The sequence below is a fragment of the Staurois parvus genome, unplaced genomic scaffold, assembly GCF_062004578.1.
Source record: "Staurois parvus isolate SC_StPar_1 unplaced genomic scaffold, SC_StPar_1.0 ptg000267l, whole genome shotgun sequence".
Lineage (NCBI taxonomy): Eukaryota > Metazoa > Chordata > Amphibia > Anura > Ranidae > Staurois > Staurois parvus.
In genome coordinates this window covers 6,088,341-6,110,663 of record NW_028318063.1, presented here as the reverse complement: position 1 = coordinate 6,110,663, position 22,323 = coordinate 6,088,341, and the positions used below count along the sequence as shown (strand labels likewise).

Sequence of the window (22,323 nt, the reverse complement as noted above, 5' to 3'; positions counted from 1 at the left end):
CCATTTTATTACACACAACTTAATTTCTGAACTTATTTGTTTTGGTTTCTTTGTATATATGAATTGTATGGGTTGTTACAAACGTGGTGAAAATTTCATGTCATTAGCACCTTTAGAAATATATTTACTGAGAAAAATGGTGACATGTTCAATGCTTATTTTACCCACTGTATGTATGCGGGCAGTCGGCAAGTGGTATATAGGTTTTTTTTTTATTTAGACAAAAATGTAACAGAATATGTGTTGAAAAAAAATAGTAAAAAAAAGAAAAACTAATGTAATAAAAAATTTAACATTTTGAAAAAAAATTAAATTATTAAATTAAAATATTATTTTTATTTTTTTTTACATATTGTCACCAGTCAGTGTCCCTGATCACCACCACACCAGTTATGTAATCACACTGTACTTGACTTGTGACATTATGTACAAAAAAAAACAAAATTGATTTTTTTTTTTCTTCAAATTGTACATTTTCCAAAAAATTTAACAAAAAATTACAACCTCCACAAAACTCACCATGCTTCTTACTAAATGCCTTGGACTATTTTCCAAAAATGGGTAATTTGGGGGGTATTTATACCATTCTGGCGTTTTCAGGCTTCAAGAAATGAGATTGGTCATCAGTACATTGATCGATTGTCAGATATATATACCATGGTTTGTGGACTCTATAACTTTCCTACAGACTAAATAATATACACTAATTTGGGGTATTTTCACCAAAGAAATATAGCAGAATACATTTTGACCTAAATTTATAAAGAAATGTTATTTGCAAAATTTTATAACAAAAACAAAGAAAAAGGAGTTTTTTTTCAAAAGTTTCAAGTTTTTTTTATTTAGCAAAAAATAAAAAACTCAATGATTAACCTTTTGCCACCCGGCCTATGGCCGACTGGCGGCCGGAGAAATCACTCAGTGTTCCGGGTGGACACCATATGGCGTCCTTTGGGGCATGCACAGTTTGCGCACCTGCAGAGCCGTGCAGCAGCACGATCTGTCACCGGACGTGTACCTCGGACACAGCCGATGACAGATCTGAGTACCGGCCCCATTGCTGATACCATGTGACCTGCTGTGAACAGTCACAGCAGGTCACATGACAGTTGTATACAATGGATGGCTTCATTCATGCCATCCATTGTATACTAGTGTGAATGGTCACAGCGATCACATGCACAAAGGAATTTTTTCATCTTTTATATCTTCACTATTTATATATATATATGGTTTTGGGACTTTATATGATTGATTTACCATTTAATACATTTTGTTTGGGACTTTATATTTTATATTTAATGATTTTTTGAGGATTTATATGATTTAGACAATTAACATTTTTCTATATTTTCTCTGTTTTTGTCACGGATATTTTGTTTTACATTTTATGATTTCTGATTATTTGTTACTAGCGCAGTCTTGTTTTTTTGTATTTGTATGCACCTTCACAGAGAGTAGACTTTGCAGCTGGTAAAAAATCGATAGGTTGTATATAATCATTATTATTTGGTCTGGCGTCACCTATATTTATTTAGCCTTTTTTTAATCCACACTGAATCTGCACTGCCAGTGCACCGGACATACATGTGTAAATAGGTACCATAGGAAGCAATGTTATTTCACACATCATGCGGATTGGATGCGGTTCAGACAACAGCCAATCCCCATTTACGATGGTCTCCTATGGTACATGTTCACATCTACGTGTTTTTCAGCCACTACATTTTTGGAAAAGGGTCAGGGACTTTTTTGGTCGGGGTGCGCTTTTGGTTCAATAGACTTTAAAGGACATGCAGCAGAAATGCATGTAGTGCATTTTTGTTGCATTTGGGTTTTTTTTGCCAATAGGAAAGCATTGACTTTGAAGCCACTTTGATGTGACTGGATGGATGGTTTGATGCAACTTTCGATGGGTACGACTTTGATGCAACATTTTTTTTTGTTTTGCTAATAGGTAAGTGTAAGCCCTGGTTCACACTGAATGCGACACTGGATTCAGCTGAAGTAGCTTGATTTCAAAGATACCGATCAGTGCGAATTTATGTGCAGCTTGTTGACATCTGTGCGACTTTATGCACAGATGTCAATGTAAGTCAGACATGAAATCAGCAAAAATAGTGCATGAACCTTTTTCAGAATTGGTTTTGAACGGATTCTTGGGCACAAATAGGGTGCGACTTGTCATGCGATTTTGAACTGTCAAATCGCATGACAAATCAGATTGGTGTGAACGGGGGGGGATGACCGTTCTGCTCATGTAGTGTGACTTTACACTCAAGTAGCATCAAAGCTGCATCCAAGTCACACACCCATCCAAAGTCGCATCCAAGTTGCACCCATCCAAAGTCCCATCAAAGTCGCACCCATCCAAAGTTACAGCAAAGTCAATATTGGCAAAAAAAACAAACACAAAACGTAGCAAAAGAGCCGGTTCACATTACAAAAAACCACACTCCAGATGCATTTCTGCATGTGCGTCTTCAACACATTAACTGCTAGGGTTACGATTAAATGTTAGGGTTAGCGTAATTCTAAAAATTACTGCTAACCCTAACACTACTGATTACCCCTAATACTAATGTTTACCGCTAACCCTAACACTACTGATTACCCCTAATACTAATGTTTACCGCTAACCCTAACACTACTAATTACCCCTAATACAAATGTTTACCGCTAACCCTAACACTATTGATTACCCCTAATACTAACGTTTACCACTAACACTACTGATTACCCCTAATACTAACGTTTACTGCTAACCCTAACACCCCAACACAACTCTTACGATCACCCGATCACCCTCCTCCTCCATCCTACGCTCCCTCACTCATATCTTTAATCTCTCCCTTTCTACTGGCACATTCCCCTCCCCTCTGAAGCACGTGCACATCACTTCCATACTTAAAAAACCCTCCCTGGATCCCACCGACCTAAACAACCTTAGACCTATCTCCCTGCTGCCATTTTCATCCAAACTCCTTGAGCGCTTAGCCTATAATCGCCTAAGCTCCCACCTCACCGACAACAACCTCCTTGATCCCCTACAATCTGGCTTCCGTCCCCTACACTCCACCGAAACTGCCCTCCTCAAACTCACCAACGACCTGCTAACCGCCAAAGCCAATGGCCACTACTCTGTGCTACTACTCCTTGACCTCTCTGCGGCTTTCGACACAGTCAACCACCCCCTCCTCCTCAAAAGACCATACTCTTTCGGCCTCAGAGACTCCGCTCTCTCCTATCTATCTCAACGCTCCTTCAGTGTTACCTATAACGCTGCCAGCTCCCCCTCACTCCCCTCTCTGTTGGGGTCTCCCAAGGTTCTGTCCTCGGGCCCCTTCTCTTCTCCATCTACACCTCCTTTCTTGGTCAACTGATACACTCCCACAGCTTCAACTACCATCTCTATGCCGATGACACTCAAATCTATCTCTTCACCCCTCCCCTCACCCCTTCAGTCTCTGCCTGAATCACTAGCCTTCTGAACGACATATCAGACTGGATGTCACTCCACTTCCTAAAATTAAACCTTGCCAAAACCGAGCTCCTAGTTTTGCCCCCAGCCCGCGCCCCCCCTCCGACCTCTCCATCACGACCAACAACGCCACCATCACCCCCACCCCACACGCCAGAGTACTAGGTGTCTTTCTAGACTCCAATCTGTCTTTCCAGCCCCAAATCCAATTCATGCAGACTCCACCTCCGCAACATCTCCAAAATACGCACGTTCCTAACTCCAGAAACCACAAAGCAACTCATTCACTCCCTTATCATATCATGACTTGACTACTGTAACTCCCTCTACTTGCCAGGCCTACCCCAACACAGGCTATCCCCGCTTGAGTCTATCCTGAATTCTGTGGCCAGACTCATCCACCTTACCAATCGCTCCGTATCTGCCACCCCCCTCTGCCAATCCCTCCACTGGCTTCTGATTGCCAAATGCATAAAATTCTAAATACTAACATTGACGTACAAAGCTGTTCATAACACTGCCCCAAACTACATCACTGACCTGATATCCATCTACCACCCAAAACGCACTCCGCTCCTTACAAGACCTCCTACTCTCCAGTTCCCTGGTCTCCTCCTCCCATGCCGCCTCCAGGACTTCTCCAGGGCTTCCCCCATCCTCTGGAACTCACTACCCCAATCCATCAGACTGTCACCAACCCTCCTCACCTTTAGGCGCACCTTGAAAACCCATCCCTTCAGAGAAGCCTACCCCGCCCTCACCTAACTGCTGACCTCCTCCACTCTCCCCACCACTCCATCCCCCACAGCTATTTCCTCCTGTACCATTCTTCCCTCTCTTCTAGATTGTAAGCTAGAGCAGGGCCCTCGAACCCCTCGTGTATTTTATTCTATTGTTACTGTACTGTCTCATGTATTGTCTCCCATTGTAATGTACAGCGCTGAGCAAACTGTTGGCGCTTTATAAATACTGTGTAATAATAATAACCCTAATACTACTGATTACCCCTAATACTAACATTTACCGCTAACCCTAACACCAATGATTACCCCTAATACTGTTTACCGCTAACCCTAACCCTACTGATTACCCCTAATACTAATGTTTACTGCTAACCCTACTGATTACCCCTAATACTAATGTTTACCGCTAACCCTACTGATTACCCCTAATACTAATGTTTACCGCTAACCCTATCACTACTGATTACCCCTAATACTAATGTTTACCGCTAACCCTAACACTACTGATTACCCCTAATACTAATGTTTACCGCTAACCCTAACACTACTGATTACCCCTAATACTAATGTTTACCGCTAACCCTAACACTACTGATTACCCCTAATACTAATGTTTACCGCTAACCCTAACACTACTGATTACCCCTAATACTAATGTTTACCGCTAACCCTAACACTACTGATTACCCCTAATACTAATGTTTACCGCTAACCCTAACACTACTGATTACCCCTAATACTAACGTTTACCGCTAACACTACTGATTACCCCTAATACTAATGTTTACCGCTAACCCTAACACTACTGATTACCCCTAATACTAACGTTTACCGCTAACCCTAACACTACTGATTACCCCTAATACTAATGTTTACCGCTAACCCTAACACTACTGATTACCCCTAATATGAACGTTTACCGCTAACACTACTGATTACCTCTAATACTAACGTTTACCGCTAACCCTAATGACTACCCCCTAATACTAACGTTAACCGCTAACACTACTGATTACCCCTAATACTAACGTTTACCACTAACCCTAAAACCTAGCCCATAACCCTAACGTGACTTTGGACACATACACTTTCCTGCACTACTTTGATGCGACTTGAATGCCAGAGGGTGTAAAGTTGCATTGAAGTTGCACTGCATGAACAGAACTGTCATACTTTCCAACTGGCTAAAAAAAAGCACGAAACGCATTCAAAATGCATAAAAAGGATTTGAAAATGCAAAGCGCACTGCAAAATGCGCCAGAAAACACATCAACCGCAACCTGCATAGATATGAACCTAGCCTTAGGCTCTGTTCACAACCATGCAGTTTGCTTTTTTTCTGTTTTGCAGTGCTCTTCGCAGTTCGTTTTGCGGTTTTCTACACGCCTTTTTTTTTTGTAAAGCAAATTTTTTTTTTTGCTGGGCAGAATAAAAATGCAAATTGTGGCAAAAACGCGGCACCATGCATTTCAGCAGATTCTCCATTGAACTCTATTGTAGCAATAACGCTGCTTTCTGCTTTAACACCCTGGTCACATCAAAGCCGATTTCAAAATCAGGTGACCTGCCAATTTTGTTGCGATTTGCAAGACCGCTTACACAGATGACTATGCAAATCGCAACAAAAGTAGTGCATGCACTACTTTAGAAATCAGTGTGGCTCTGACCAAGTCGGAAGCACACAGATATGACTCCAAACCACAGGGCATACAATTTGCAAGTCGCAGGGCATGCAAATTGCATGCCAAGTAGCACCCGATGCAACTGGGGACTTAAAAACATCCCTGACACTTTCCAAAAAAGCAGCAGCTCAAAAAAAGCATGGATGTGATCATGTTCCATAGGAAACCATGTTAAATGGACTGTAATGCGTTTAATCAAAAAGCACTAAAAAACGCAATGATGTGAATGGAGCCTCAATGGCCAGTTTCAGAAGGAGGAACAACATTGCCAGCGTTAATAGTCAGCTGGAGGAAGGAAGACTCCGTGTTGGCAGTCAGCAGGTGGCAAAATTCCCTGTGGTGAGTGAAAAAAAAAACCCTGTTGTCTTTTATCAGCGGTTGGGAAAAACCACTCGGCATTGGCAGTCAGAAAATGTCCGGTGTCAGTGGTCATCAGCACGAAGAATGTCTGTCTCCGCCGTCACTGAGACCTTCTGACAGAGAGGGGGCGCTCTATTATAACTACATTCCAGCGTCTACTCATTTATCTATCATGAGAGGATCCAATGAGATGTCACGTGGTATAGCTGAGGCAGTGTCACGTGAACGGTAAATCGACATGGTCACGTGAGAGCCTTGAATGTCGCCGAAGAGGAAAAACAAATAATTGCGGTGTCTGTACACCTTTCCTCCAATGTCCTCCGAAGAGTTCGAGGCAGTTCACGATACTTTTAGAGTTCATTATGAACATTTGCAGACGATTCCCGATAAGCTGAAGAGCAGCCATGGAGGTATTTATGTATTGGAGGCAATGGGTAAAGTTACAGCTGAGAGGTCGTAGTGACCATTTCTGTGAAGTGATTGCTCATCCGCTGTGGGTGCAGGGATTGAATTTGATACCAGAATGATTGGGTTGATAGGAAGGTATGGATTCCTCTTGCTGTCTTTCTGTAGTTGTACTGCTTTCACATATTCACTTACTACGCAGTCCAGGCTTCAGCACCCTTTTATGTATTTTCAGCGGGAGTCCTGTGGGTGGGCCAGACCTGTGATTTTAGGGCTCATTCACATGAGGTGGTTGGGGGGTTGTGCCTGTTTGCATACCTGCTTGCTGACCCTCTCACATAGGAGTACAGCAGCAGGGCTGCTCTCCTGTGCTAGATGACACATCTCTTCTGGGTAGTGGGCACATGCACGCCTGCTGCCCTGGTTGAGCTATGATTAGTCACAGCACAAGATGCTCATAAGGTCCGGGGCCAATTATTGCCGACTGGGATGTGCTGATCGGCAAAGAGGAAGACAGGACAGAGCTCTGTGAATGTAAACAACACAGAGCTCTGTCCTGACAGTGATGATGTGCCGGTTTTTGTTTCCCTGCAATGCAGGGAATAAGAACGGGGACATCCATCAGTAACAACAGCATCTAGTGAATGCACCAAGCACTGTTAGATACAGTTTACATTTTGATTGCCCCTAGATGTTAACCCATTCACAGGTAGTGTCATTAGTACAGTGTTGGTGTATATTATTAGCACTGATCACTGTACAAGGCTCCATGCACACCACTGTTATTAGCATTTTATTTCTGCTACTAGAAGTTAAATAGTGTTATGCTATGTGTCCATGCACACTACTTTAGGCTATTAGCATTTTTTGAGCTTCAGGGTCTAGGAGCAGAAAAAAAATATCTTTGCAGAGTTTTTTTGGAGTGTTTTCCCAGCAGAAAAAAAACTAAACACTACTAAAACTCTCCTAACAGCTTCCCCCCCCCTCTATATGTACTGTAAAAACACTAACGCTTCTGAATGCTACTACCAGGGATTTTAACCATACATTTTTCCAGTATACTTTGAGCTTAAAAAAAAACAAAAAAAAACAGTTGTGTGCACAGGGCCTTAGTGTCACTGGTTTTCTCAAAGTGTCCGTGTCAGATTGCCTGTCATTCTATCACAGTCTCGTTATAAGTTGCTGATTGCTTTCATTACTAGTATATGAAAAAAAAATTCCAGTATATATACCATAGTTTGTAGATGCTATAACTTTTGTGTAAACCAAATAATATACACCTATTGGTATTTTGTTTTGTGGCAGAATACATTTTGGCCTAAGTTTTGAAGAAATTCGATTTTTAAAATTTTGTTATTGGACATGTTTAACAGCAGAAAGTAAAAAATATTGTTTGGGGTTTTTTCAACTTTTTTTTTTTTTCCAGTTATATAATTAAAAAAATAACCCAGTGATGATCAAATACAACCAAAAGAAAGCTCCATTTGTGTGAAAAGATATAAAATTAATTTGGGTACAGCGTTGCATGACCACGCAATTGTCAGTTAACCACTTGACAACCAGGCTATAGCCGAATGACAGCTACAGCGTAGTTGTCCAGCGGCGCGCACTTAGCGCTGTGTCCTATGGACACAGCTGATCACAAAATAAATAAATACAGTTGCCGGTTATAGGCAACACTTTCCTCACGTTGTCACAGTGTGAGGAAAGTACTGCTGATAGCCGGCAAGTGTCACCAGAGGACATCTGCACTGATAATCAGGGCACTGATTATTAGTGTCCTGATTATCAGTGCAGCCCCGAAAGTGCCCATCAGTGCTGTCAGTAAGTGCCCATCATTGCCGCTTACCAGTGCTCATATGTGCCTTCTCATCAATTCCCACCAGTGTCGCCCCATCAGTGCTGCCTATCCAAGCCGCCTCATCAGTGCAGCCTCATCAACGCGCATCAGTGAAGGAGAACATTTACCTGTTTGCAAAATGTTATAATAGAAACAAGGAAAAAAACTGTTGGTTTTTTAAATTGTTTGCTCTTTTGTTTATAGTGCAAAAAATAAAACACCCAGTGGTGATTAAATACCACCAAAAGAAAGGTCTATATTATATTATATGATTATAAATGATGATAAAAATTTCATATGGGTACAGTGTTGCATGACTGCGCAATTGACATTCAAAGTGACAGCTGAAAAGCTGAAAATTGTCCTGGGCAGGAAGGGGGTAAATGCGCTGTGTTATTTTAACTGACAATTGCGCTGTCGTGCAACACTGCACTCAAATTAAATTTATGTCCTTTTTTTCCCCACAAATGGAGCTTTCTTTTGCTGGCATTTGACTTGTGTGTATGTATGTATATACACACACGCACACGGGTGTGGAGATTTTTGAGGGACTAAAATTTTGTCCAGGGACTAAATCGATGTCCCAATCTACTTGTCCTGATAAAAAAACATACATTTTAACCAAAACCATATTTAACTCTGCTTTAAGTAATGTCTGGGGCTTTTATAAACAAAATGGGCTTTATGGCGACTTAAACATTTAATATTTTTAACATTGCGCTGTTTAGCGCCTCCTCCCTTCCCTGCCTCTCTCCAGCACCGCACCCAGGGACTAGCAGGGAGGAGAGAGACCTTGCAGTATAATGAGCATCGATTGGGTGCTCCTCAAGAAAGGGGGGTGTCGGGCTTATCCTTTTATGTGATTTTGCATTTACGGGTATGGGGTGCATGCACCCAACCCGTGCCGCCGTTCGCAGCCGCGGCTGTTAATCACTGGGTCACTGCCGGTGATTTCCGACGATCTCCGACGGGGAGAACGGTTTTGTTTACTAACAGTTCTCCCTGTCAGTTCGGGCACACTGCTTTGGATGGCACTGATCACTGTATTGGTGTCACTGGGGATGTCAGTGACACCAAGTCAGTGACCCCCAGTGTCAGAATGTCCGCCGCAGTCCTATAAGTCTCTGATCACCGCCATTACTAGTAAAATTAAAAAACAAGAAAAAAAAAATCCAGTATCTATACTGCCATTGGTAAATACTATAACTTTAACAAAAACCATTTAATTTACGCGTATTGGGTATTTTTTTAGCAAAGACATGTAGCAGAATAAATTTTGACCTAAATTTATGACGAAATTCGATTTTTAACATTTTTTACTGGACAAGTTTAATAGCAAAAAGTCAAATATTGTTTTTTTTCTCAACATTGACTTTTTTTTTTTTTTATTATAGCGCTTAATATAAAACGCACAGGCAATCAAATACCACTGAAAGAAAGTTCAATTCGTAGGGAAAAAAAAGATGTAAATTTCATTTGGGTGCAGCGTTGCACAATTGTCTGTTAAAGTAATGCAGCACCGTAATGCAAAAAATGGCCTGGTCAGGAAGGGGGGTGAACCCTCAGCAGGGCAAATGGCTAATACACTGATCAGTGCTAATAAAAAGCACTGACACTGTACTAATGAAGTGTCATTCATACAGGGCAGGAAGGGGTTAACATCTGGGGTGATCAAAGTGTTAACTGTGTGTTGTTTTACTGTTTGTTCTGTGTGCGTTTTACTTTGTAAGCATGCTGCTTTGTATTGCTCTGCTTTCTTCTCGCCGAACATTTATAGCACTAATATAAAGCAAGTGTCCTTTATGCGCAGGTGTTAAGGTCCTACCTTTCCTCAGAGTTGGTGCTGCTCCATGTGCTGGCATCCATCTTGTGATTCTGCAAAGCATGGTGGGAGCCTTTGATGCTTTCGGGCCTCTGCGGTCCCTCCTCCAGAGGGGTGTGGTTGATCACATTTAGGCCTGTTGTCTGCACTTGCTCTTTGCATTTGTGTCCTGTATGATTGTGTTGCAGCAAGCTCTACTTTCTTTGCTCTCCTGGAAACTGACTCGGCTTTGACTAAGACTATTCTCTGCCTTATCCCTTTTATCTGACCTCCCGTTGCTGAACCTGGCTCGTGACCTGAGTGTTCTTGCCTACCATCTTGTACTGTCTGTCCCGCTGTTATCGACCCGGCCTGTCTGACTACGCTATCGTTTCCCATCTGGTTCCCACCAGCTATACGCCATTGGCGGCGGCCATTACCGCAGCTGGGGTTACTCGGGGGCCACGACCTGGTCCCTGGCTGTGGGTGGTGGCTGTCGTCAGTCGATGCGTGACCCTACCATTAGACCTGCCTGTCTATTCCACCGCTCCTGCCCTGACATTACACCAGTGTTTCTCAACTCCAGTCCTCATGGACCCCCAACAGGTCATGTTTTCAGGATTTCCCTCAGATGAAACAGCTGTGGTAATTACTAAGGCAGTGAAACTGATCAAATCACCTGTGCAAAATAATGGAAATCCTGAAAACATGACCTGTTGGGGGTCCATGAGGACTGGAGTTGAGAAACACTGCATTACACGAATGCCATGAATCCTGATGGTGCAGGTACGCCTTCGCTCCCCATGTTAGTCGCCAGACTTGATCAACAGGATCTCTTGCTGGATCAGTTCGCTCAGGCGTTGCAGACTCTGCTTCCGCGCACCTTGCTCCTGGTGCTATTAGGCCGGTTGTCACTCTGGTGGTCGCTCCCGCTGCTGCTCCGGTTGTTGCGCCTACCGCCGCAGCTGCTCCTGCACCCGCGGTGTCCAGAGGTATGACTTGTTCAGCCCCTCTTCCACAGCACTTTGGGGGTGAGCCGAGTCAGTGTCGTGGGTTCCTCAACCAGGTGGGCATTTATTTTGAGTTAATACCCCACGCTTTTCCTACTGAGAGGTCTAAGGTGGGCTTCCTAATCTCGCTGCTCTCAGACAAGACCTTGGCCTGGGCAAATCCCTTATGGGAGAACAATAACCCGGTGATTCACGAGTTTGCCGGTTTTGTCGGCGCCTTCCGTAGGGTATTCGACGTGCTGGCTCGCTCCGCCTCGGCTGCCAAGCTGCTCATGTCCATGCATCAGGGTTCACGGACCGTTGCTGAGTACGCCATAGAGTTTCGTACCCTGGCGGCAGAGGTGGGCTGGAACAATGAGGCTCTGGTGGCTGCTTTTTCTCATGGCCTTTCAGATGCATTGAAGGACGAGATTGCAGCCAAGGAACTGCCTGTGGAGCTGGAAGCACTCATTTCCTTCCTAATCCTGATTGACACCAGGCTCAGGGAGAGGCCTTCACTCAAGGAGAGGCATCCCAACCGAATGGCACCTGCGTTTTCTGTCCAACCCGTTCCTCCCTCTCCTCCCACGCCTCGTGGGGATGGCTTGTCTGGCGGTGAGCCCATGCAGCTGGGGTTTGCTCGCCTTTCCGAGGGGGAGCGGGCCGCTCGGCGTCGGGAGGGTCGCTGCCTGTACTATGGCCTCGGTGGGCATTTTCGGCAGTCCTGTCCGGTCCGTCCGGGAAACGCTCGCACCTGAGATCCTGTCGGGGAGAGATCTTGGGTGGAGTTTCCTCGTCCCCGGCGTACCGCAAAAATAAACCACTGATCACTGTTGTCCTCTTGGGCGGAGGGCTCGGTGACGGCCCAGGCGTTGGTAGACTCTGGGGCTGGCGGGTTGTTTATGGACAGCTCGTTTGCTGCCCAGTACTGCATTCCCCTGCAGGCTCGAGTTACCCCATTGGTTCTCTAGGCGATAGATGGCAGGCCCCTGGAAGCGCCGCAGGTTACCCACGAGACCCTGCCGGTTGGAGTAGCTATTGGGGCTGTTCACAGGGAGTTGGCCTGTTTCCAGGTAATTTCTTCCCCACACTATTCCGTGGTTTTGGGGTATCCCTGGCTCCAGAAGCACAATCCAACCTTTCATTGGCGAACGTCCGAGATCCTCTCATGGTCTCTACAGTGTGGGGCCGGGTGCATCCGTGGGCCAGTTAAGGTGTTGTGTGCCTCCTCGGACTTTGTGTTGCCCACTGACTATGGGGAGTACATGAACGTGTTTGACAAGGTGTGCGCCGGTGCCTTACCTCCCCATCGTCCTTACGACTGCGCCATACCCTTGCAACCCCGTGCCACTCCTCCGTGTGCCAGGGTGTATCCTCTCTCGGTTGCGGAGAATCAGGCCATGGAGGAGTACATTGCGGATGCACTTTCCTGGGGGCACATTCGCAAGTCTACTTCCCCAGTGGGAGCAGGCTTTTTCTTCGTAAAGAAGAGGGGCGGTGAATTGAGGCCTTGCATCGATTATAGGGGTCTCAATCGAATCACCATTAAGAATGCCTACCCTATCCCGTTGAGTTGTTCGACCACCTCAAGGGAGCAACGGTCTTTACTAAACTCGACCTTAGGGCGGCGTACAACCTCGTACGGATCAAGGAGGGGGACGAGTGGAAGACCGCGTTTAACACCAGAACCAGTCACTATGAATCCCTGGTGATGCCCTTCGGGTTGTGTAACGCGCCCGCAGTCTTTCATAAATGATGTCTTTCGTGTCTTGTTGCAGCACTGCGTGGTGGTTTACTTGGATGACATCCTGGTTTACTCCATGGAATCTCATATCCAGGATGTCAAGCAGGTGCTGCAATGGTTACGTGAGAACAAACTTTTTTGTAAGCTCGAAGTGTGAATTCCACCGTTCCCAGGTTGCCTTTTTGGGCTACATCATTTCCGCAGTGGGATTTTCCATGGACCCTCAGAAGGTTTCGGCGGTTCTGCAGTGGCCTCGTCCCAATGGTCTTCAGTCCATTCAGCGCTTTTTGGGTTTCGCCAACTATTATCGGAAGTTCATCAGGAACTTCTCCATGCTGGCCAAGCCTCTCTCAGATCTAACCAAGAAGGGCAGTAATCCTCACGAGTGACCATCCGAGGCCATCGTAGCTTTCGAGGCTCTGAAATCCGCCTTCACTTCGGCTCCGATACTGTCTCATCCCAATCCTGGGTTGCCCTTTGTCCTCGAGGTTGATGCATCTGAGACGGGAGTAGGTGCTCTCCTGTCTCAGCGTCGGTCGCCTGATGGACCCCTACTTCCCTGTGGGTTCTACTCCAGGAAGCTTTCCTCTGCAGAATGCCACTACCAGATTGGGGACAGGGAGTTGTTGGCCATCATTCAGGCTCTCAAGGAATGGAGGCACCTGCTCGAGGGTTTCGCGTTTCCGGTCCTCATTCTTACCGACCACAAGAACCTGACATATCTCTCGGAGGCCAAGAGATTGACGCCCCGTCAGGCCAGATGGGCCTTGTTCTTGTCGCGTTTTAACTATGTGGTTTCCTATTTGCCTGGCTCCAAGAATGTTAGGGCCGATGCATTGTCGCGGCAATACTCTGAGCTGTCCAGGGAGGACTCTGTGCTGACCTCAGTCATACCTCCGGATCAGATCCTGGCTGCCATTCGCACTAGCCTGACTTCTCCCCTTGGGGAGCAGATTTTGGCTGCTCAAACTGATGCTCCTCCCGAGAGACCGGATGGTAGATGTTTCGTACCTGAGGGATTGCACACCCGCCTGCTGCGTACCTACCATAACTCCAAGACTGCCGGTCATCCGGGGAGGAACCAGTTGTCCTGGGTCGTCTCTCGTTTATTCTGGTGGTCATCTCTCTGTTCCGACATCGCCTCTTATGTAGCGGCATGTTCGGTCTGTGCCCAGAATAAATCTCCTCGGCATCTTCCATTGGGCCTTCTGCAACCCATTCCCAATGGGGAGCGTCCCTGGTCACACCTGGGCATGGATTTTATTGTAGACCTCCCTGTGTCTCGGGGCCATACAGTCATTCTCATGGTCATTGATCGTTTTTCCAAAATGTGCCATTTGTGTTCCGCTCAAGAAATTACCAACTGCGCAAGAACTGGCCACGGTTTTTGCCAGGGAGATTTTTCGCCTGCATGGGTTGCCCAGGGTAATTGTCTCGGACCGTGGGAGTCAGTTTGTGTCCAGGTTCTGGCGCGCCTTCTGCTCCCAGTTGGGTATCAAGCTCTCCTTCTCTTCGGCCTACCACCCGCAGTCCAATGGGGCTGTGGAGCGTTCCAACCAGGCCCTGGAACAATTCCTTCGCTGCTATATCTCGGCCCATCAGGATGTTTGGGCCGATCTCCTGCCATGGGCGGAGTTTGCCAGGAACTCGGCTGTCAACTCCTCCTCCGGGATAGCTCCCTTCATGGCCAACTATGGGTTCCAACCTGCGGTATTGCTTGAGAGGTTCTCACCACAGGACATTCCGGCTGTGGATACCCATCTTGCTGCCCTGCGTTCTTCATTGGGGCAGATCCAGAAGCCCTTGAAGGACTCAGCACAACGCCAGAAGTTCCAGGCTGATCGCAGATGGCTGCCCGCTCCTTCATACCAGGTTGGAGATCGGGTGTGGTTGTCTACTCGCAACCTCAATCTTCGGGTGCCTGCACCCAAAATGGCCCCCCCGTTTTGTTGGTCCTTTTCGCATCCTCCGCAAGGTGAACCCGGTTGCCTATGCCCTTGACCTTCCTCTTGGGATGCGTATCTCTAATGTCTTCCGTGTATCCCTGTTGAAGCCTCTGGTCTGTAATCGCTTCACTACCTCTCTGCCTCAGCCTCGGCCCCGTCCCATCCAGGTTGATGGTCATGAGGAGTATGAGGTGAGCCGCATCCTGGACTCTCGATTGGTGCGCGGTCGGGTGCAGTTCCTGGTCCATTGGCGCGGTTATGGTCCCGAGGAGCGTTCCTCGGTTCCTTCCGCGGATGTTCATGCTCCTGCCCTCCTCCGCGCTTTTCATGCCTGCTTTCCTCAGAAGCCTTTTGTTGAGCCGTGGAGGGCGAGGGGGCCTTGAGGAGACGGTACTGTCCAGGTCCTACCTTTCCTCAGAGTTGGTGCTGCTCCATGTGCTGGCATCCATCTTGTGTTTCTGCAAAGCATGGAGGGAGCCTTTTATGCTTTCGGGCCTCTGTGGTCCCTCCTCCAGAGGGGTGTGGTTGATCACATTTTGGCCTGTTGTCTGCACTTGCTCTTTGCATTCGTGTCCTGTATGATTGTGTTGCAGCAAGCTCTTCTACTCTCGTTGCTCTCCTGGAAACCAACTCGGCTTTGACTAAGACTATTCTCTGCCTTATCCCTTTATCTGACCTCCCGTTGATAAACCCGGCTCGTGACCTGTGTATTCTTGCCTACCATCTTGTACTGTCTGTCCCGCTGTTATCGACCTGGCCTGTCCGACTACGCTATAGTTTCCCATCTGGTTCTCACCAGCTATACGCCATTGGCGGCGGCCATTACCGCAGCTGGGGTTACTCGGGGGTCGCGATCTGGTCCCTGGCTGCGTCAAGTCCATCCCCACCACCAGGGGCCCTGTTGAAAGGCAGCCTGGGGCTTAGACTCCGCGCCCTGAGGGACTCCGGTCTGTGGGTGGTGGCTGTCGTCAGTCGATACGTGACCCTACCATTAGGCCTGCCCGTCCATTCCACCGCTCCTGCCCTGACAGCAGGGTTGTGGGGGAGCAGACTTCTTTTGCCTCAGGACTCTTCTTGGGAGGTGACCTGAACGTACCTTTGGATCCACTTTTGGATTCATCAACCGCGGGACCTCTGCCGTCCCTTATAAAGCTCTCAAACAAATCAAACTTCAACTTCTCTCTCTTTACACGATTTCTGGCAGACGCATAACCCCTCTAGTAAGGACTACAAATTTTACTCCCATATCCATTTGAAATATTCCCACATTGATTCTCTTTTTATTTCAAGCAGATCTATCGTATTCATCTAACGTTACTATTGAGCCGCTTTATGTCTCTGATCACCATCCGATCACCATGATCCTCCAATTTCTGGAGCGGAGAACTAAACTCTGGTGATTAAATCCTTCTTTGCTGGGTGGCCCATCCCACTTGGCCCAGTTTAAGGAAAATTTAAGAGAATTTTTCACTCTCAATGACACCCCTGATGCCTCTCCAATGATACAACGGCTAGCGCATAAGTGTGTCATGCAGGGGCACTTTATTACCCTTTCCACGAAAATGAACAAGGCTAGGCAAGCTTCGTTGGATAGGCTTATTACTCATATTTGGACTTTGGAGACAAATCATAAACATTCTCAGGCAATGCAGGTTTCTGAGGTGCTGTCCCAAGCCCGGCAAGCTTTGTTGGAGAAACTGGGGGGTCAGGTGCGCAAGAATTCCCTCTCCACTCAAAATTATTTTATGAACATGCCAATAAAAATGGCCGTTACCTGGCCAGAGCACTTCAGAAAACCTTTGACGGAAGCTATCGTGTCTCAATTTGTTCAATATTATATAATCTATAGACATTGGGAGGCCCTCCGGGAAATGCACTTGACCGAGCAAGTGAGATCCAGGCGTTCCTTGGTCAGTTTATCCCCTAACGCAGTGGAGTTCCTGGATAAATTGATCTCGGTTGAGGAAGTTTTGGAGGCTCTTAAGAGCATGAAACCAGGGAAAAGTCCAGATCTGGATGGACTGCTCACTCTATGCTACAAAATGTTTCATGCGTTGCTTCTCCCCAATTTTGTGCGAGCGTTTAACTCGTTGGACGAGAACTTGCCACTCCCAACCCAACTTTTAGAGGCTCATGTGACCATTATTCCAAAACCTGGTAAATATTTAACTTGTGTCCAAAATTACCATCCAATTTCTCTGCTAAACGTAGATGTGAAGTTGCTCGCCTTTTTCCTCACCTTAAGTCATGGGTGGCGTTGGACCAGGTAGGGAGGGTCGATACAATATGATTAAGGCGTTGAATATACACCACTGGTTGACTGCCTCTAAATACCCCGGGTTCTTTCTTTCTATGGATGCAGAAAAAGCATTTGATAGAGTATCTTGGGAATACATGGCGGCAGTGTTGTCAAATGCAGGACTGGGGATTAAAATGCAGACCTTTATTGGCTCATTGTACTCCAATCCATCGGCCTCTGTGAAGGTAAATGGATTGTTGTCGAAGCCCTTCTTGATTACAAGTGGCACAAGACAGGGTTGTCCCCTGTTGTTGTTATTATTATACAGGATTTATATAGCACCAACAGTTTGCTCAGCGCTTTACAATATAACGGGAGACAATACAGTTCAATACAAGAGGGATAGGGGGGCCCTGCTCCTTGGAGCTTACAATCTAGGAGGGAGGGGCTAGTGGTACAAAAGGTAGTAACTGTGGGGGATGGACTGGTTGGAAGAGTAGAAGATTCCATTAAGTAGAAGATTCCATTATTTTTGTGTTGACACTAGAACCCTTTTTAAGACAGATTCGAGCGGATCCGGATATAGCGGAGATAACAATTGGATCACACTGTTATAAGGTGGCGGTCTTTGCAGACGATGTCCTTCTGTTTCTGTCTCGTCCAATAGCTATTTTTCTGGTGTTACTAAAGGTGATCAAGGAATACCAACGGTTGTTGAATTTCAAACTAAATTTGACGAAATCGCATGCTCTTAACGTTACATTCCCGAAAGACACGGTAGAGCAATGCCAATGGGAATTGCCATTTGCATAACAGGAAAAGGGAATTACCTATCTAGGGATTTTCTTTCCGACATTTCTTTCAGATCTGTATGATCTCAATTTCCATTCTTTGCTTCGCAAAATAGATGACTTAACTACCTGGAGTGGTCTCCATCTTTCTTGGTTTGGCAGAGCAGCGGTGCTAAAAATGACGTTATTGCCACGATGTCTGTACCTCATGCAGACTATTCCAATTTCCCTTCCCCAAATCTTTTTCCGTACGCCTCAGCGCCTATTCCCCAGATTTATTTGGAAACGTAGCACCCCTAGGATGAGTTTGTCTCAGTTGTGCCAACCAAAGAGTAAGGGAGGGCTGGGAGTGCCAGACCTTGAATCTTATCATGGAGCCTGTCTACTCACTATGGTGGATTGGCCCATACATGCACAGATGAAGGATTGGGTTGGACTGGAACAGGAGATTGGTGTCCATACCTTGGTTGCCCGCATCAGCTACTGAAAGACCTTTGGTGAAACACCTGCTCATTCGAGCGGTCTTGTTAAGTTTTAGAAAGGTCTGTAGGGCTGGGAAGGTTTCATCTATACCAAGTCCGATGACTGTTGCGGATAATCAGGCCTTCCCCCACAGGTTTACAGCCTTCCTTTCGTAAGCTTAGCATTGAAGCTTCCCTTACCAGAGATGGAGATTTCTTTCAGAAAGGTAAATTCGTTCAAGAGTAGGTTTAGCCTGTAAAGATTCTCCACCGCCCTTTCAATGGTGGTCTTACAGATTAGACATTTTCTGTTGGGTTCATCGTATTGTGAGATGTGTGGTAGGACTCTTACTTTTTTGAGACGCTTTGCCTGTCCAGGGAAACCGCAGAGGCACTTGATCTCCTTGATATACCTTAATCTGCAGCAGGAAGGGTCTGACAACGTGGTTGGACATCTTGATAAATGGGAGAGAGAATTGGAAATATCCTTGATTCCAGAGCATAGAGAGCAGGCTGTAAAGACGATACACAATGATACAGTGAATATATCGGTGCAGGAACATAATTTTAAAATCCTTACGTGTTGGTACAGAACTTCTCACCTCTTGCACAAGATTTACCCGACTATTCCAGATCTCAGTTGGAGATGTCAGCAAGCATCAGGCTTGATGCTCCATATCTGGTGGCAATGTCCTATACTGAGTATATTCAGGCAGAGCGTGCATGATATAATTGTTCAGGTCACCTCATATCAATTGGACCTCTATTCAATACTTGCTTCACTGTTCGCCTTCGTTGGTTTGGAGATATCATGGATCGTTAGCTATGCATTGGAAAGTGGTGGCGAGGATGTGCATTCCACGCTATTGGAAAAATACCTCAGTGCCCTCTCTAGGGGATTGGTTCTTGAGGATTGACAAGACGGTGGAGATGGAGGAGTTGATCGCCACGGCTCGTGACAGATACTCGTCGTACTATAAAATTTTGGGCTTGCTGGATACACTTGAAACTTTCTGAGGATTACCATTACCGCAAGATTTTTGCAGGATGAATAAATCGTATTTCTGTACCCTTTCAAGGTCCGGTTCTCCTGGAGATGGGTAGCATCTTGCCATGATGCGTGGCTTGAATGGTTTTGATGGAATCCCCCAGGGTGGTGTTGATCCCCACTCCGCGGATGGTGGTGTGGGAAGTGGATAACCTCCCCTTTGGTCCTATCCCCCCCCCCCCCCCCTTTTTTTTTTTTTAATCTTTCTCTCTTTCCATTTCCTCCTTCTGTGTTCTTCCTTCTCTCTTTCGTGCTCTTTCTAATGTCCGTTTTCTGCTCTGTCCTTCTACTCTTGTTTATTTTTTTAGTATACTGTAAATTGATGAATCTAATAAATACATTGATGAACGCTGTCTTTCCTCTGCACCCATTTCACCATTGGATATTTTTTGTTATGCAGTCCTTTGATATATCAGTTTTTATTGGTGTGTCATGCTGTTCGTAAAACCAAGTGCCTCATGTAACACAAGTAACCTGACGAATTTTCCATAATGAAACCCCACGGGTTCAATGCTTTTGTATTTTGTCTCTTACATAGTTGGGAACACACTGTTCACATTTTTTAGGTTGAGCCCTTGACTATATGTCTTGGACAATTTGATATGTCCAGATGGTGCTAGAGTGCCTTATGAGGGAATGATTATTTCTATTCTAATATGGTTTGTTCTTGCTGCAATCCTTTTTATTGTGTGTTTTTCTATTGTTGATGATTACGATATCGGCTGTAATGACGATCTTGCGAATGTAAGTCTTATTTTCAATAATAAAAATTTGATTATGGAAAAAAAAAAGTTCGCACAAAGGAAAGAAAAAAGAGCTGTGTGAAGTGGTAAAATAGTTCAATAAAAGAGCAAATACTGGGCCGCAGTCCATGTCCCAAGTTTTCTTAAAAATATGCAGTCTTTATTAATGCACAGTTAAACTAGATTAACATCAAATTCAAATTAAACATGGTAGCATTTGCGCACCCTTATTTTGATTATAGTGGTGGCCCCACACTCTGGAAAAGGTTCACAGTATCCAAAGTAAAGTGTTACTAAACCCACAACAGGAAAATCACTCTATATAGTGCCTTGAAAAAGAATTCGTAATTTTCCACATTTTGTTATGTTACAACCAAAAACATAAATGTATTTTATTGTGTTTTTAGCTGATAAACCAACACAAAGTGGCACATATTTGTGAAGTGGAAGGAAAACGATAAATGGTTTTCAAAATTTTTTACAAATATCTAAAAAGTGTGGCGTGCACTTGTATTCAGCCCCCTTTACTCTGATACCCCTAACTAAAATCTAGTGGAACCAATTGCCTTCAGAAGTCACCTAATTAGTAAATAGTCCACCTGTGTGTAATTTAATCTCTGTATAAATACAGCTGTTCTGTGAAGCCCTCAGAGGTTTGTTAGAGAACATTAGTGAACAAACAGCATTATGAAGGCCAAGGAACACACCAGACATGTTAGGGATAAAGTTGTGCAGAAGTTTAAAGCAGGGTTAGGGTATAAAAAAAAAAAAAAATAATATCCCAAGCTTTGAACATCTCAGGGAGCACTGTTCACTCCATCATCCAAAAATGGAAAGAGTATGTCACAACTGCAAACCTACCAAGACATGGCCGTCCACCTAAACTGACAGGCCGGGCAAGGAGAGCATTAATCAGGGTAGCAGCCAAGAGGCCCATGGCAACTCTGGAGGAGCTGCAGAGTTCCACAGCTCAAGTGGGAGAATCTGTCCACAGGACAACTATTAGTCGTGCACTCCACAAATCTGGCCTTCATGGAAGAGTGGCAAGAAGAAAGCCATAAGAAGTCCCGTTTGCAGTTTGCGAGAAGCCATGTGGGGGACACAGAAAATATATAGAAGAAGGTGCTCTGGTCAGATGAGACCAAAATTTAACTTTATGGCCTAAAAGCAAAACGCTATGTGTGGCGGTAAACTAATACTGCATATCACTCTAAACACACCATCCCCACCTTGAAACGTGGTGGCAGCATCATGTTGTGGGGATGCTTTTTTTTCAGCAGGGACAGGGAAGCTGGTCAAAGTTGATGGGAAGATAGATGGAGCCAAATGCAGGGCAATCTTAGAAGAAACCTGTTAGAGTCTGCAAAAGACTTGTGACTTGGGCAGAAGTTCATCTTCCAGCATGACAATGACCCTTAACATACAGCCAAAGCTACAATGGAATGGTTTAGATCAAAGCATATGCATGTGTTTGAACGGCCCAGTCAAAGTCCAGACCTAAATCCATATGAGAATATGTGGCAAGACTTGAAAATTGTTGTTCAGACGCTCTCCATCTAGTCTGACAGAGCTCGAGCTATTTTACACAGAAGAATGTGCAAAAATTTCTCTCTCTAGATATGCAATTCTGGTAGAGACATCCCCAAAAAGACTTGCAGCAAAGTATTGACTGAATACAAATGTACGCCACGTTTTCAGATATTTATTTGTAAAAACATTTTGAAAACCATTTTTTAATTTTCCTTCCACTTCACAATTATGTGCCACTTTGTGTTGGTCTATCACATAAAATCCCAATAAAATACATTTACGTATTGGTTGTATTGGTTGTAACATGACAAAATGTGGAAAATTTCAAGGAGTAGGAATACTTTCAAGGCACTGTATATGCAGTAAAACATGCTTGTTATACTCACTATGGAACTTGAGGCGTTAATCCTCTGCATTTCTGTAAAAAGGCTGTTTGGCCCTGTTTTCTCTGATCCTCCTCTTCTTTTAGGCTCCGTTCACATATAGGTGTTTTCAATCACAGGCAGAATCGCCGTTATTT

The 22,323-nt window shown here is 45.2% G+C and overlaps 1 protein-coding gene across 2 annotated transcripts in view; it reads left to right on the top strand.

Moving 5' to 3' along the window:
• Nucleotides 1–6,466: 6,466 nt before the first annotated feature.
• Nucleotides 6,467–22,323, top strand: part of VTI1B (vesicle transport through interaction with t-SNAREs 1B) — a 101,514-nt gene continuing 85,657 nt past the window's right edge. Inside the window, exon 1 of one of the 2 annotated variants that reach the window (XM_089681506.1) lies at nt 6,467–6,676. In XM_089681506.1, the coding sequence (XP_089537632.1) occupies nt 6,580–6,676 (97 nt within the window). In that variant the 5' untranslated portion in view covers nt 6,467–6,579. The remainder of the gene's footprint in view (nt 6,677–22,323) is intronic. The other variant, XM_089681505.1, reaches the window with a different exon arrangement.